Source organism: Cupressus sempervirens, chromosome 4, assembly GCF_028749045.1.
Source record: "Cupressus sempervirens isolate cs-2001-9-10 chromosome 4, ASM2874904v1, whole genome shotgun sequence".
Taxonomy (NCBI): Eukaryota; Viridiplantae; Streptophyta; class Pinopsida; order Cupressales; family Cupressaceae; genus Cupressus; species Cupressus sempervirens.
Window position 1 is genome coordinate 683,510,661 of NC_143121.1, and position 17,282 is coordinate 683,527,942.

Sequence of the window (17,282 nt, forward strand, 5' to 3'; positions counted from 1 at the left end):
TTATATTTATTAAGAGTCTTTTATGTTTGAACATGCATTTGTATGCATTTGAAGGTATTTAGAGTCAAAATCATTAAAAGTGGCAAAATTGTCAAAAAAAAGGTTGTCATGCAACAATTTTTGTTGTTGAGCAACTTTTGCAATTTTTGGGAAGGCCAACAGTCATGGCCATGTAATGATCGATCAAAGAGGAATGAAGGTGAAAGGTCAAAAGACATGACCTATATCTTATTGTTTTTCAACCAAGGAAGAGGTTGGATGTGGTAGAGAAGTTACATCAATAAAGTAAACAAGCTTTTGGTGAGAAAATTGTGCAGGACAGCAAGTATAGTCTCAGATTTTCTTGCAGCTGATATTCATTGGTACATGTTTTCATTATAGATAGTTGTATTTTTACTTTGTAAGGAATGTACTGATTCATTTGGTCGAGGTAGAATAAGTTTGAGTAAAGATTGCTTTCTATTTGTGTTCACTGGTTACCCTAACCTATAACCAAGGTTTCAAATCTAATGGGCTCTCCCTCCTTAACCCCACGATGAAAAATCGTGAATTTTGGTGCATAGAACAGGTATAGGATGGAGTTTATGGTTTTACAATTTATCTTCATAGCACCCACCAGCTTGGAGTATCATGAGGGTCATTAAGCTAAGCATCTTCATGTGCTTAGCAAGCAGACAGTCAGAAATAACATTGTAGAAGGCAAATGGGAAGTTGCAGATGCATGAAACCATGAAGATAGAGATATTGTGGGATGTCCTAAGTGTTGGAATGGTCATTTATGAAGTGGGTTTTAGAACATGGCGAGTTTAGAAGAAACTATGGTATTAGTCCTATTCAGGCCTAAACTAGGGCTCGATGGTTAAGGGGTGAGGGCAGACCCAGAACTCACCTTTTGGAATTTGTTAGGTTTACGTGACCTATGAGAGATTATCCAATTGGTTTGGTAGCTTCTTTGCAAGTTTTATGAGTTTAGTGGTTAAAACTGTGAAATAGGACTACAAGGAAGAGCCCCCAATTAGGTATCCTAGAGCAACTTGTTGTTTGAACTTAGGAGAGTGTCCAAAACCTATTGTTTGGTCCTGAAACTTGGTGGAAAGATGGAAGACAGTGTAAGGAGGTGTAGTAAGACTTAAGATCCTGGAGGGTGCAAGTGAGTGAGGTGTAAGTGGGGTTTGGTTTCCTTAATGAAGGCTTGTCGGTACCTAGAAGGTAGAGATGGATTTGAAGGGTGAAGGTGAAGTGTTAGGAAGACCATTCACCACCTCTCTAGCCATGGGTAGGTCCCAAGGGACTCGAGGAAGTATTGGTAGAGCTTAGGAGAAGCTCAAGGAAAGATAGTGAGGGCATTTGGTTAATTACACCCATTACTTGCATCATAAGTGGTATCAGAGCTCAGCTTGGAGCCTGAAGATTGGATGGTTGCACCTGATCAGTGTTCTACATCAAGGAAGGACAAAATGGTGACGAATGCAAAGTTGGAAAAGGAGTTACAATAACAGAAAGATGAGAATAAACTATTGAAATAGCGGCTTGAACGGTTGGAAAACAAGGTTGGGGTAGTAGAAAAGACTACAAAGAAGATTGAGAAAGATCTCAATAAAGGAGGAGAGATTGAAGAGGACGAACAATATGTGGATGATGAGTATGACAAAATGCCTATAGACCAAGCAACCTTCATAAAAGCCCTAGAATCTTTTGGAAGCAAATCAATTGACACTCCTATTTTTGGAGGGAAGATGGATTCTGATGTTATAATGGATTGGATGGAGGCTCTTGAGAATCACTTTGAATGCCATAGGATAACAAAGGGAAAGACGGTGAGGCTAGCATAGTCAAGGATGAAGGGGGCAGCTCTCACATGGCGGAACTTCATTCAAGAGGAAAGAACAAGAGAAGGTAAGAACAAGATTACCTCATAGAAGGTAATGTCAAACATGATTAGGGATACTTATGTCCCTGAGGACTATGAAGTCCAATTAAATATGAGAAAACAAATTTGAGGCAGAAGGAGCTGAATGTGAGCTTGTATACTGTGGAATTACATAGGCTATGTATAAGGTCAAGGATGGTAGAACTAGAGAGTGTGAAGGTAGCTAGATATTTAACTAGCCTAAGGTATAATATTTAGGAATAAGTCACCATTTTATGCCCCAATACAGTAGAAAAATGTTTTCAATTAGCTATGAAGATTGAGGAGAAGATAAAGAGGAGGCAGGAGAATTCAATCAGGGGCAGAGGAGGAAGAAACAATCAACAAAGGGGTAGAGGAAACTTCCCTAGGAACCAAGAGAGGAGACCAGAAGATCATCAGCATAGTGAACAAAGGAATGACAATGGTAACAGGGGCGAAAGTTCTCACAGGGTTAGCCAAGGATTCCGAGATCAAAGGAGACCATTTGGCAGAGGCATAGGATATGAGGGTGAACAAGGAAGAGGACATGGAGTCCTAAAATGTTATTCTTGTGGGCAGCCAAGACACGCAATGGCTCAATGTCCACTCAAAACCACAAATGCTCCTAACAATGCTAGAGATAGAAGAAACCATTTGATCATGAATGATGAGGCTTGCAGCAGTAGTAGTGTAACACAAGTGGGGAGTGCAGCACTAGTATTTGATGGGGAGAACATGATGCTACGAAGGACTATGTTGAAGATGCCCTTGAAGTCAGAGCCACCACAAAGAAAGTCTTTATTCAGAACTAAAGGCAAGGCATATGGTAAGTTATACAAAATCATACTTGATTCTGGATCCACAGAGAATATTGTACATGTTACCTCATGTAGCCCTTCATAAGATTTCATGGTTGAACAAGAGCCAAAGTTTTACAGTAGAAGAACAAGCATGGGTAGATTTTGAGCCAGGTGAGCACAAGGATAGAGTCCTTTGTGAAATCATTCCTATGGATGCCTACCATTTAATCCTAGGAAGGCCATGGCAGTATGATGTAAAAGCCCGACACAATGGAGAAAAGAATCCCTGTTTAATAGAGAAGGATGACAAACAGTATAAAATGGATCCATTACTTGATCAAATGGTGAAAGACAAGGATGATAGTACAATTAGACTAATCAGAGTAAGGAATTCTTGCAAATGACCAAGGAGGAGGATTTTTAAGGGTATGCCCTAATAGCAAAGCCAAAGGAAGAGGTCAAGGACAAAGAGCTATTACCTATAGAGGTGGAAGAATTGCTAAGATAGTACCCCTCACTAGTTGCAGAGGAAAAACCAAAGGAACTACCACCTATCAAGAGTATAAGCCATCAAATTGATTTGGTACCTAGCGCAACATTGCCAAATAAACCTGCCGACAAGCTCACACCCCAGCAGAATGAAGAAGTAGACAAGTCATGGAACTATTAAACAAAGGATTGGTGAGGAAGAGTTTGATCCCATATGCATGCCCTTCAGTTTTGGCACCTAAGAAGGATGGTAAGTGGAGGCTATGTGTTGATTCAAGAGCAATCAATAAGATTACAATCAAGTATAGGTTTCTCATGCCTAGAATTGAGGATCTAATGGATTATCTAGGAGATTCATGTGTATATTCTAGGCTTGACTTAAAATCATGATATCACCAAATTAGGATCAGGCATGGAGATGAATGGAAAACAACCTTCAAGACTAATGAGGGACTATATGAGTGGCTAGTAATGCCATTTGGCTTGAGCAATGCTCCTAGCACTTTTATGAGATTGACGAATGAGGTATTAGTACAATTCATTGGCAAACTTGTGATAGTCTATTTAGATGACATTTTGATCTTTAGCAGGGACAAAGAAGAGCACTTGGAGCATCTTGGGATGGTGATGAGGAAATTGCATGAAGAGAAGCTACACATCAATTTGGAAAAGTCTGAGTTTTTTAAGTCTAGACTAGTTTATCTTGGTTTTGTGATTTCAAAAGGTTGTCTAAAGATGGATCCTAGTAAAGTAGAAGTTATCTTGAACTAGCTTAGTCCTAAGACAATGGGTGATGTTAGGAGTTTTCATGGCTTAGCTACATTTTATAGGAAATTCATTAGGGGATTCAATGGGATAGTAGCTCCTATACTTGATACCATCAAAGGGGGGATCAAATGTAACTTCAGATGGATTGAAACAGCAGAGAGGTGTTTTCAATTCTTGAAGAAGAAAGTTGCAGAATTACCCACCCTAATGCTACCTAGTTTTGATAAGGTGTTTACTGTGGAGTTTGATGCTAGTAAAAGTGCTATAGGAGCAGTGCTAAGTCAGGAGAATCATCCCATTGCATTCTTCTCAGAGAAGTTGAATGAAGCAAAGCAAAAGTACTCAATTTATGATCTTGAACTACTCCATGGTACAAGCCTTGAAGAAATGGAAGCATTACCTCATGCCAAAATAGTTTATAGTTTATACTAACAATCATGCCCTCAACTTCCTAATAGACAAGACAAGCTCAATCATAGACATGTTAAGTGGGTGGAACAGATACAAGCGTTTACTTTTTCTATAAAGAACAAGAAGGGGACTACCAATAAGGTGGCAGATGCTTTGAGCAGAAGGAACTTGCAATTCAAGAAGTCAAGTTGCAAAGTGTGGGATTGGAGCAGATCAAAGATCTTTCTAAGTAAGATCCTAATTTCAAGGAGGCTTATAAAACTTGTTTAGATTATGCTAACACTTTCCATGTGAGTTTTCTGATAATGTATTGCAAGATGCCCTATTGTTCAAAGGTAGCAAACTTTGCATTCCTAAGTCATCAATGAGGGAAAACATCATCAAAGACAAGCACAATGGTGCACTTGGAGGTCATTTTGGGGCAAACAAGACACTAGAACAAGTGTCAAAATTCTATTACTAGCCTGGAATGCAAAATGAGGTAAGGAGATATGTTGAGAGTTGTTTAATTTGTCAAAGGGCCAAAGGGACATCATCAAATGCAGGGTTATATCAACCCTTACCAATACCTACAAAACCTTGGGATAGTATAAGAATGGACTTTGTGCTTGGGTTACCTAAAACTGCTAGGGGAGTGGATATGGTGTTTGTAGTAGTTGGCAGGTTCACAAAGATGTCTCACTTCATCCCCTGCAGTAGCAATCATGATGCCTCTCAAATTGCAAGTCTTTTCTTCAAAGAAATAGTGAGAACTCATGGGCTTCCAATGACCATAGTAACTGATAATGACACAAAGTTTATTGGACACTTCTGGAGAACATTACGGAAGAAGCTTGGCACACATTTGGCCTATTCATCAGCCTATCACCCTCAAGCTGATGGCCAAACTGAGGTAGTGAATAGGTCTTTAGGAAATCCACTTAGGTGTTTAACAAAGCAACATGGTCTAGTTTGGGATCAAATGATCAATCAAGCAAAATATGCATACAATGACTCAGTTAATAGATCCACAAGGAGAACACCTTTTGAAGCAGTATATGGGTTTCACCCAAGGGGACCCATGGAACTAAGTGATATACAAGAAATGAAGTCAAGAAGTGCCACAAGGGAGACACTTGCAAAGCTCATGAAGACAGTGCATCACAAGTGAAGGATCATTTGGAGAAGTCGGTAGCCAAATACAAAGATAGGGTAGATCGGAAGAAGAAAGAGATCCATTTCAAAGTTGGTGACCTAGTCATGGCATTACTGAACAAGGATAGGTTACTTAAAGGACCAGGTAGCAAACTACAAATGAAAAAAATTGGTCCATACAAAATCTTGCATAAATATGGCAATAATGCATATGAGCTTGAATTACCACGAGGGATAGGTATCTCACCTATATTCAATCTAGCAGACCTTACATTGTTCAAAGGGGACAGTAGCAGCATGAGTTCACGCAGCAACAACAGGGTAGATTCAAAGGTAGAAATGGGTGAAGGATTTACCACCCAACAAACCATTGCAATTGGAGTGTATGTCGGACACAAGACAGTTAAGAAGACAAGAAACAAAACCTACGAGTGCCTAGTGAAATGGCAACGCTTACCAGACGCTGGAGCAATATGGATGACAGAGGAAGACATTGTGAAACATGGCACCACTCTTTACAACCTAGCAACTCAAGGGACTTGAGTTTTTCAACTGAGGGAGTATGGTGCAAGGGCCCAAGGTCCTGACCAGTTTGGTCAAACAACAATTTTGGACATGTTAGGTTGGTAGTAAGTGTCTAAGTTGACATAAAACATTATGTTAGGTTTCAAGCATCTCTAGAGTTCATTTAGGAAATTTCATTGATGTTGTAATAAGACCTATGAGCAAGATCTAGATTAGTCAACGTTGGTCAACACTAGGGTTTGACCAAAATTATGCATTTTATGCTTATTAGGAGTCTTTTATGTTTGGACATGCATTTGTATGCATTTGAAGGTATTTAGAGTGAGAGTCATTTAGAAGTTGCAAAATTGTCAAAAAAAAAAAGTTGTCATGCAACAATTTTTGTTGTTGAGCAACTTTTGCAATTTTTGGAAAGGCCAACAGTCATGGCCATGTAATGGTCAATCAAAGAGGAATGAAGGTGAAAGGTCAAAAGACATGACCTATATCTTATTGTTTTTCAACCGAGGAAGAAGTTAGGTGGGGTAGAGAAGTTGAATCAATAAAGTAAAGAAGCTTTTGGTAGGAAAATTGTGCAGGACAGCAAGTACAGTCTCAGATTTTCTTGCAGCTGATGTTCATTGGTACATGTTTTCATTATAGATAGTTGTATTTTTACTTTGTAAGGAATGTACTAATTCATTTGGTCGAGGTAGAATAAATTTGAGTAAAGTTTGTTTTTTATTTGTGTTCCCTGGTTACCCTAACCTGTAACTAGGGTTTCAAATCAAATGGGCTCTCCCTCCTTAACCCCACGATGAAAAATCATGAATTTTGGTGTATAGAACGAGTATAGGATGGAGTTTATGATTTTACAATTTATCCTCATAACACCCACTAGCTTAAAGTCTCCTGAGGGTCATTAAGTTAAGCATCTTCATGTGCTTAGCAAGCAAACAGCCATAGATAATGTTGCAAAAGGCAAATGGGAAGTTGCAGATGCTTGAAACCATGAAGATAGAGATATTGTGGGATGTCCCAAGTATTGGCATGCTCATTTATGAAGTGGGTTTAGAACATGGCAAATTTAGAAGAAACTATGGTATTAGTCCTATTTAGGCCTAAACTAGGGCTCAATCGTTAAGGGGTAAGCAGGACAGACCCATAACTCATCTTTCGGAATATGTTAGGTTTACTTGACCTATGAGAGATTATCCAATTGGTTTGGTAGCTTCTTTGCAAGTTTTATGAGTTCAATGGTTAAAACTGTGAAATAGGGCTACAAGGAAAAGCCCCCAATCAGGTATCGTAGAGCAACTTGTTTTTTTAGCTTAGCAGAGTGTCCAAAACCTATTGTTTGGTTCTGAAACTTGGTGGAAAGATGGAAGGCAGGGTAAGGAGGTGTAGCAAGACTTAAGATCCTAGAAGGTGCAAGGGAGTAAGGTGTAAGTGGGGTTCGGTTGCCTTAGTGAAGGCTTGTGGGTACCTAGAAGGTAGAGATGGATTTGAATGGTGAAGATGAAGTGTTAGGAAGACCATTCACCACCTCTCTAGCCATGGGTAGGTCCTAAGGGAGTTGAGGAAGTACTGGTAGAGCTTAGGAGAAGCTCAAGGAAAGATAGTGAGGGCATTTGGTTAATTACACCCATTACTTGCATCAAGTAGGTGACTTTAGTGTGTTTCAGCAAGTTTTCTTTTCTTAATATATTCTATTCAAGTGCCAATTTAGGAATTTACCACCTACAGTAAATAGTTTAATGCATGCTACTGTATGAAGTTATAACAAAGATAGTAAATGTAAGACAATATTAGAGAACCACCATGTATTCCATTAATCTCAATCAAAGTTTACACCAACAGCCAGAATGATAGATAAATAAATTATTGATGCCAATGATGCCCTCTTCCATCCGAGTGAGTGTACATATAGGCTCTGAGGGGGTGCGACATAAACTTTCGAGACCAAAACTACCTACCCCTTGATCATGCTAACCACCAATGGCATTATTAACATTATATTAAATTAGATCATGGCTAATGTCCTCATCCTTGTTAGAAAGTGAAGTCCACCAAGATAATTGAGAGGAGGGGGGTGAATCAGTGACGCAATTAAAACAACTCTCAATATCCTTATTAATCCAAAAACATGTAAACACTAGATTCAATAACCACAAAAAGATCACCATACACAATAAGACTTGATCTGTTAACTAGGGAAACCCTTGATCAGAGGGAAAACCCCGGTGGGGATGGTACCCACAAAATGATGTACTAATATGAATGGTCCTTGTAAGAGGATGGACCTTGTTAGGAGTCAATGAAATACATTCAGTACATATCAGTCCCTGTTAGGAGTTGGTTAGGAAGAGAGATGGACCCGCTGTCCAAACAGCTCCAGTACTATCCTTACTGAATAATACAATGGTATATCAACATTGTCCTACAACAACTTCTTTACTTGATACAGTTCTTCGTCCGCTCACTGTGCCTCCATTGCACCAACACTTCTCTGCAAAAGATATTCATTATCAGGTTCATTGGATCTCACATACAAGTTCGCAAACTCACATTACAAAAATATCCACACTGAATCTCACTCTTGAGTTCACAAACCATAAAATGATCTCACTAATTATTACAACCACAAGGGAAACATCTTTCCTTTATACCAAGTCCTAAAACAAATTATTGAGTCGACCTTGAGGCTTTCCCAATTTACAATAATATTATAGGACCAAATTAATATATTATATTTACACATTACATTACATCTTTACACTTCAAAATTGCATTCAAATTGTCAGCTCACAGTGTACATAACTCTTCATGTGTTGCTCATCTAGATGTGCATGATTAATCACAATATCTTCATCATGTCTTCTACCTCTGTCCAAGTCTACTTAACTAGATTCTATCTCTATTAGGAGATACAATCCAATCAACAGTAACTGCTAGCCAGAAACTTTGTTTGAACGATGCCTTCACTAAATCCATCATATCTCTCTTTTGTCTTGATATTTTTGTACGCATTCTTTATTGTAGCATCTATACACTCTATAGAATATTATCCCAAGTCCGCATAAGCTCATATGCATTCCTTGAACATTGCGAAGCCAAACTCGGTTTGTTGCTCTATCAGTCTTCACAGAATAACCAGTATAATGAATGACAAACTCTATCATGAATGCAACAAACAACCTCTGAAACATGTCTCCAACAATGCTAGGCTACTCCCCCATAGGAATACCATCACCATTCATGCTAACAATCTCCCCCTTTGGCATTGATTACAACATGGATGAAAAACATCTAATTTCCATTAATACCAATGTTTCTATAGCAACTGCTCCCCATTCATGTTGTCCATGAACGTCATATGTTTTGTAACCAACATGCATAAGGAAAGTGTTAAATCTCCCCCCTACATCAACATCTTTTCAAATCCTCTTCATCAATCAAATCACTCCTTTAGGAACATCTCTCCCCCAAAGGAAAACAATCTCTCTCATTGAAATCAACCAATATGGAAGGATACTTTATGTGTTACTCTCCTCAACTATACATATCAAAGATTTTTTCATGTATTATTCATTCCCTCATAAGGTATCTCAAAAATACTCATATTAAGGGATGTTTTTTATGTGCTACTCTCCCCTCATTGACATCAATGAAAAAGGTATCATTATGTCAATTCTCTTCATAACATCTACAATAAGCTCAAGTGTCCAAAGACACTGTTAAATATCAGTACCAAGAGTCCTTAATCACTCGGCTCAAACACAGACACCCCCATAGAGGAAGCATCAAGCATCCAATCTAGATAAAAGAAATAGTGCTATGTTACCACTAGACTGATGCAATCTCTGCATCAACTACTCAAACATAGGCTGGATCATAACCCGAAGCATACATCTCAAGTACTCAAATGTGTCCTTTGGCAAAGGTTTTGTAAATATGTCTTCTATCTACTTCTTTCTGCTAATATACCATAGTCTGATCTCTTTCTCTGCAATTTTCTCTCTCAAAAAGTAATACTTAATAGATATATGCTTTGTATTTGAATGTAAAAGTAGATTCTTTGACATACTCATTGTATGTGTTATCACAATGAATGATAACATGCTTTGTAAATTCAATCCCAATATCTTTCAACATTTGTTTCATCCAAAGAAACGTGAATCGGAATCGGATCGGAATCGGCAAGGCCGAATCGAATCGTGAATCGGCAATGAATCGGCAATGAATCGACGATGAATCGGCAAATTTGAAAAAACCCTTTAAATTTAAAGATTTTAACAATTTAAAACTTATTTCATGCACCCTTTATTGAATATAACTTAAGCACACTATAACATCATCAAATAGAAGTTAAAACTTAACATACATAAACATGAAACATAAAATCCATCACATACGTAACTATGTTATCTAAAATGTAAATTGTAGGCTAGCTGAAGTAAATAGAAATCAAATGATCATAATGATTTAAATCATAGAATGTATGTAAGATGATCCATAAGATATCAAATCATAAATTTATGTAAGAATCTAAGATGAAGATCCATGAAAGTTTGAAACTTTGAAACATATGTCTATCAATGATTCAGTATCAATATCTGTAAACAAAATATAATAACAAGGCTCCAGCTCAAGCCTCAGGCTCATAGTCATCATCATCCTCAACATCATCCTCAAGCTCAGCTACAGCCTCAGCCTCAGCCTCTGAGTATCCAGTCTGCCTAGTAGCAAGGCGTCTAATGTAGGTCCTAGAGGACTGTCGAGCCATATCTCCCGCATATAAGATGGGCTCATGAATGTCGCTAGGGCCTGTGTCTGTGCGTGCACGTGTGCGTCTACCAATGCCTGAAGAACGTGCTCTAGCTGCCTCAGCCTCTATATCCACCTGGTCAATCCACGCACGGTCTTCCTCAGTGAAGACTGGATCTACAACCTCTGTGAGCCACTCTGATTCTGGATCAATCTCCTCCAGAATGATCGGAGAGGAGTCAGTGCCCAAAATCTGTCTGATCCTAAGACGGAGGTTGTAATGAACGAAGACAAGATCATTCAACCTCTGCACTGTCAACCTGTTTCTCCTCTTCGAGTGGATGTGCTCGAACATGGACCAACTGCGCTCACATCCAGAAGCGCTGCTTGGCTGACTCAGAATACGAATGGCAATTTTTTGAAGTTTTGGGGTTGTGGCCCCAAACATTTGCCACCATCTATCTGAAATAAGGGAAAATAAAAATAATTAGTCTCATTTACAAATTACAAATTACAAGTTAACTCTAAAATTACATAATCAACTTTAAGTTTAGAATCTAGATTCATGAACATTGAATATATTATTTAATTTTTACCTGGCTGTATTGTTTCCCGAGCATCTATGGCTACCCTGCTAGAGGAAAGTGGCCCTTCTTTATTATTGAACTTATCAAGCTCAATAATTGCAGCACTGCTATCCTCATCAGTACTCAACCTCTGGATCACTGTATATAATCCGGTGAGAACCTCCTCATCCGCCTTGAAGTCAGGACGGAAACGAAATGCCGAATTCAAAAAGTAAGCTGCTGCATGGATGGGTCTGTGGAGCTGATTCTGCCATCTCCTATCAATGATGTCCCAAATAGGGGCATACTTCTCCTGCACTCCTGCATACTGAGCTCTAATGGCCTCCTTGGCCCTATCCATGCCCTCATATATGTAGCCCATAGAGGGCTTCTCCCCATCAGCAGTTCGTAGGAGAGATACAAGAGGCTCAGTGGCCTACATATAAAGTAAAACAAAAATTTGAGTCAAAACTTAAACATAGAATAATTCAATAATATAAGGTAAAACTAAATCATTAAACAATTAGCATAGTAAACTGTAAAATATTAAATGTTAAATTGCAATAAAATTACCTTAAGTATTTCTCTAGCAGGTTTCCAAAAACCATCATCATCAAATATGCAATCCACCACATCTATCCCTGCAGTGGTCGTAGCATAGGAAGATGAAATCCACTCCCGCCCAACAAACATGCTCCTCAAATCATCCCTTGATGTCAACAAGGACTGCAAGGTGATGAAATTCGAGGCAAACCTCGTGATCCCTGGACGAGCTAACTCTTTGTCTCCTGTGTACTTCCTCATTGTGCTAAGGACAAATGAATGATTATAAATAAACTTACATATGTTTTTTGCCCTTTCCACACATGACTTGACCAACTCAAGTTTGCCAATTTCCTCCAACATGAGGTCAAGGCAGTGTGCTGCACAAGGGGACCAAAATATGGTGGGGTGCCTCTCCATCAAAAGTTTGCCTACAACAATTTTAAGATAATTAGAAATTCAAATTTCAAACATGTTAGAACTTAGGAAACTTAGAAATTCTAAGTTAGAATTAGAAAAAGTTCAAAATTCAAATAAATTTATTTTCAAAACTTAAAAAGTTAAAAGTTTACCTGCAGCAACATAACTTGCTGCATTATCCGTCACCACTTGCACCACATGTTGTTCCCCCACCTCTGCTATAACTTCCTCAATAACCTCACATAAGTATGTGGCGTTTTTTACATGAGCAGAAGCATCAATGGATTTGAGGAACATGGTATATCCTACAAGTAACAAAACAACGAATTATAATTACTATTAGCAATCAACAAATCAAAATTTGAAATAGTCAATCACGATTCAAAATTATGTATGTAGGAAAGTAGAATGATCAATCACCTCCACAGGATACAAGAAAATTGAGGAGTGTTCTTCCCCTCCTATCTGTCCAACCATCAGTCATGAGGGTGCAACCCTTTTCGATCCACTCCTTTCGGTTGTCCTCAAGCTCATGCCTCATATCCTCAACCATTTCCTCCAGGAGGTATCCACTCAACTTAGCCTCAATTGGGGCTTTAAACCCCGGACCACAAATGGTAACTGCATCTATCATGTTCTGCCAATAAGGAGTCCTATCACAAATAGATAATGATATTGATTAGAAATTTAGATGTCAAAAACTAAAATCATAAAACAAGTAGATATAATTAAAGTTTTACTTTTACTTTTAACTTTAACTTTGAAGATAACAAAGAAAAAAGAATCAATTACCTGGCTGCAATAAATGGAATGTTGCAAAAGTACCAGAATTTGCAAATCTCTTTTCTGGCAGCATCATGAATCTCCTTGTTCAAACCCATGCCCTCAAGCGTGGGTTGGGAGCCAGGAGTAGTGCGGGGCACAAAGTAACTATCCATTCTGCTTTTCCGCACTCTAAGCCGCAATAGGTTGGTGTTGGACTCTGTCTCAGTATGAGACCGACTACCACTAACACTCACATGAGCACTAGCACTAGGATGAAAAGGAGGCCTAGAAGAACCCTCTCCAACACAACCTACGGATGCGGAAGCTGATGCAGATGCACTTGCAGATGTAGATGCGGTTGCGGATGTGGGAGCATGGGAGCCAATACCTCTTAACCCTTCAAGTTGCATTTTCTTAGTCAACTTGTCTTGTTCAATTTTTTCTAATGCCACTAAACAAGAGCGTTTTGCCTCAGCGGTTTGTTGAGTGCAAACTGTGACATCATGGCCAGGTATGCCAGCAATGTGGTATTTCAATCTATAGATACCTCCCGAATTTATTTTTTCTTTGCAAAATATACATTTTGTTTGATATTTGGTTCTCCCAGGAAACTCTTCATTATATTTCCAGCATTCATCTTTTTTACCCATTGTGGAAATTGGAAAATGAAAGCAAAGGGCTGCTGCAATAAAAAAATTCATGTAAAAAATCAAAGTTTGCAACTAATAAACAAAAACTACAAAACAACAAACCCTAGTTTGCAATTTAGTAAAACTAAAAATTAAAACATTCAAGATTTGCAAATGAACACTAAAAAAATTTAACAAAAAATGCATACTACACTAACATGCAAAAAAAAAACCAACACTTACCTCTTGCAAATGAGTTGAGGAGTGTTGATATTAACTCCTTAATGCTCCCAATGCAATTTATGGCCTCCCCAAATGGACTTCTGATCTCTTTGGTGCTCTTCCTTCTTGCTGGTTGGAAACCTATGGATTCTTTTTTCTCTTCTTCTCTCTCACTCTTCCTCTCTTCTACTCATACTAGGCAAATAGAAGGCTCTTTAGGGTTATAACAAAGAGGAAAGTCAACTTAGAAAGCAAATAAAACATGTGTTTTTTTTAAAAAATTGAACTTTCTATCCTTGCTGCCGCGGCCGATTTCTAGAGATTCACGATGGCGATTTTGGCGATTTTTGCCATGAATCGCCGATTTTGGCGATTCAGGCGATTCACAAGAAAAAATCGCCACCAGCGATTTCCGATTCCAAAAAAATCGGGAGCCATGAATCTTATCGCGATTTCGGCGATTTCATGGCAATTTTTGGAACTATGGTTTCATCCATATAATCTGATTACAACTATTTGCTACTGCTACATACTCTGCTTCTGTTGTACTTTGTAAAATACAATCTTGTTTCTTGCTTAGCCAAGAAACCAATCTTCCTCCTAAGAAAAATGCTCCACCACTAGTACTTTTTTTGCCATCTACACTTCCTGCCCAATTCGCCTCCGTGTATGCACATAAAGTAAAATCATTTGATCTATCATACCATAATCCAAAATCAGTCGTACCCTTCAAATATCTGAAAATTCTCTTTACTGTTGCATAATGTGACTCTTTAGGATCAGCTTGAAATCTTGCCACAATTCCAACTACATTAGATTTATCAGGTTTAGTATGTGCCAAATATTGAAATCCACCAATCATAGATTTGTACTTTCTGTGCTCAACTGTAGGGGTTTCATCTTTGCTAAACAATTTATGACCAATTACCATAGGTGTTTCAACAGGTCTATAACTTTCCAAACCAAATCTTTTCAACAAGCCTTTAAGATACTTAGCTTGTGATATGAAGATACCATCTTTGTTCTGAACAATCTACAATCCCAAGAAATAATTCATCTCACCAATCATACTCATTTCATATTCCTTCTTCATCCTTGTTGCAAATGCTTCAATTGCTTCATCATCTCCTCCAAAGATTATGTCATCCACAAATACCTCAGCAATTAGTAAATCATTGTCAATCTCCTTCAAATACAAATTACTATTAGCGTTACCTTTTGCGAATCCCAAACTTATCAAATACATATCCAATCTCGCATACCAAGCTCTAGGTTTTTGTCTCAATCCATACAATGCTTTCTTCAATTTACAAACCATATCCCCTTTATCTGTTAAAGGAAAACCATCAGGCCACTCAATGTATACTTCTTCAAATTTACCATTTAGAAAAGCTGATTTGACATTCGTTTGATACACTTTGAAGTTCTTGTTACCTGCATATGCCAAAAACATTCTTACTGCCTCTATTCTACCAATAGGTGCAAATGTTTCCTCAAAGTCAATTATTTCTTACTGTGAATAACCTTTACATACCAGTCTTGCTTCATTTCTCACAACCTCACTTTGTTCATTCATCTTGTTTTTGAATACCCACTTAATTCCAATAACATTCTTATCCTTAGGTCTAGGAACCAATTCTCATGAATTGTTCTTTTCAATCTGATCTAGTTCTTCTTTCATAGCTTTAATCCAAAAATCATCATTACTGACTTCATCAGCACTTTTAGGTTCAATCTGAGAAATCAAACATATTTCTTATTGTACTTTGTTTTTTTTCATAACTCCTTTGTCTTTGCTACCAATAATCTGATCGGCAAGGTGATTCTTTATCAAATTTCTGTTAGGTGTGACCGCTTCAACTCTGACTTCAACTCTAGGTTGAGATCTTGGTTCTTCTCTTTGTTCTTCTCTCTGTGCTTCTCTCTGAATTTCATTTTGCAAATCAGTGTCAGCCTCATAAAATAATTCTTGATCAACATTTTCTCTGTTAGGCCTTGGATTAGTCTCTTCATCAGAATTGTAATCAAGTATCCTTTCCTGAATTCTAAACTTCTCATACTCTCACACTTGCACTCTCAACAATACTCTTAGTTCTCTGATTAAAACATCTATATGCCTTACTTTTCAATGAATATCCGAGAAACATACCTTCATCACTCATTGAATCAAACTTTCCAACATCATCATCTATCTTAATGTAACATTTACTTCCAAAGATTCTAAAATACTAAACTGGAGGTGTATGTCCAAACCAAAGTTCATAATTTGTCTTACCAATGTTTTGTCTAATTTGTACTCTATTCATAGTGTACACTGTTATATTTATAGTGTCTCTCCAAAAGATCTTGGATACATTGTTCTCAAGCATCATTGCTCTTGCTGCTTCGGTCACTATTATGTTCCTCCTTTCTACTATCCTATTATGTCCAGGTGTCTTAGGTGCTAAAAGTTGTCTTTTATGTCATTTTCTTCACAAAAATTGTTAAACCCATTTGATGTAAACTCTCCACCTCTATCATATCTCAAACATTTCATCTTTAAGATAGATTCATTTCAACTCTACTCTTTAATATCCTAAATTTCTAAAAAGCTTTAGATTTCTCTCTAAGAAATGCTACTCACATCATTCTAGTGAAATCATCAACAAGAATCATAAAATACCTTTCACCATAGAATGCTTTTGTCTTTGTAAGACCACTCAAATCTATGTGCACAATCTTCAACTTCACAGATATAGTAAGTTTTTTGCTTGGAAATGAACTTTTCTTCTGTTTTGCCATCACACATTCCTACATGTTAGCAGGTTTCACAATTTTAGGCAGATCTCTAACTGTAAATGTAGTACTAACCTTCACAACGTTATCAAAGTTGATAAGACAAAATCTCTTATGCCACAACAAACTATCATCAATCTTAGCAACTAAAAATGTCATCTCAGTGGATTCAACTGAAATACATTACCTCTTGTCCTTGTACCAGTACCAATCAATGTGTCATCTTTGTCTTTGATAATGCAGGTCTTCTCTGTAAATTGCAACTAATATCCCTAGTCTACTAGTTGTCCATCACTCAAAAGATTATGTTCAAAACATCAACAAAGTAAACATCATCATCAAGTGTAATAGATCCTTTTTCCTTTATACAACAAGTTGTGTTATTTCCAACTCTAACTATTTCTCCATCATAGCTATTGAATTCAACAAACTTATTCATATTGTAAATTTTCTTGGATCTTTGATAGAGAACAGAGTATTGATTTTCTCAATCACTAATAATTCAGATCTGATATGTATGTATGCATATAATACAGTTCTAATTTAGTGTATATATATATATGATTGTATAGATTTTCTATATAAATGTATTCAGATT

At 37.6% G+C, this 17,282-nt stretch overlaps 3 protein-coding genes across 3 annotated transcripts in view; all 3 read right to left on the bottom strand.

Annotated features, from left to right (window-relative positions):
- The window catches only part of KU80 (Ku80 family protein), a 124,867-nt gene that overhangs the window by 78,076 nt on the left and 29,509 nt on the right, over positions 1-17,282 (bottom strand). The window lies entirely within an intron of this gene.
- On the bottom strand, positions 11,204-12,621 carry LOC149563104 (uncharacterized). The gene is made up of 3 exons (XM_089826530.1): positions 12,446-12,621; positions 11,904-12,304; positions 11,204-11,766 (listed from the first exon to the last, which is right to left on the bottom strand). Exons 1-3 carry the CDS (start codon positions 12,588-12,590, stop codon positions 11,350-11,352), a joined length of 963 nt encoding a protein of 320 aa, XP_089682656.1. The 5' UTR covers positions 12,591-12,621; the 3' UTR covers positions 11,204-11,349.
- On the bottom strand, positions 12,706-13,788 carry LOC149563105 (uncharacterized). The gene is made up of 2 exons (XM_089824197.1): positions 13,086-13,788; positions 12,706-12,946 (listed from the first exon to the last, which is right to left on the bottom strand). Exons 1-2 carry the CDS (start codon positions 13,757-13,759, stop codon positions 12,706-12,708), a joined length of 915 nt encoding a protein of 304 aa, XP_089680323.1. The 5' UTR covers positions 13,760-13,788.

Coding starts and splice junctions, on each gene's coding strand:
- LOC149563104 (XM_089826530.1), bottom strand. CDS start 12,590: ATGTTCCTCAAATCCATTGATGCTTCTGCTCATGTAAAAAACGCCACA. Junction 12,305..12,445: donor AGCAAGTTATGTTGCTGCAG/GTAAACTTTTAA, acceptor AAATTGTTGTAG/GCAAACTTTTGATGGAGAGG. Junction 11,767..11,903: donor CTGCTAGAGAAATACTTAAG/GTAATTTTATTG, acceptor CTTTATATGTAG/GCCACTGAGCCTCTTGTATC.
- LOC149563105 (XM_089824197.1), bottom strand. CDS start 13,759: ATGAATTTTTTTATTGCAGCAGCCCTTTGCTTTCATTTTCCAATTTCC. Junction 12,947..13,085: donor ATTCCATTTATTGCAGCCAG/GTAATTGATTCT, acceptor TATTTGTGATAG/GACTCCTTATTGGCAGAACA.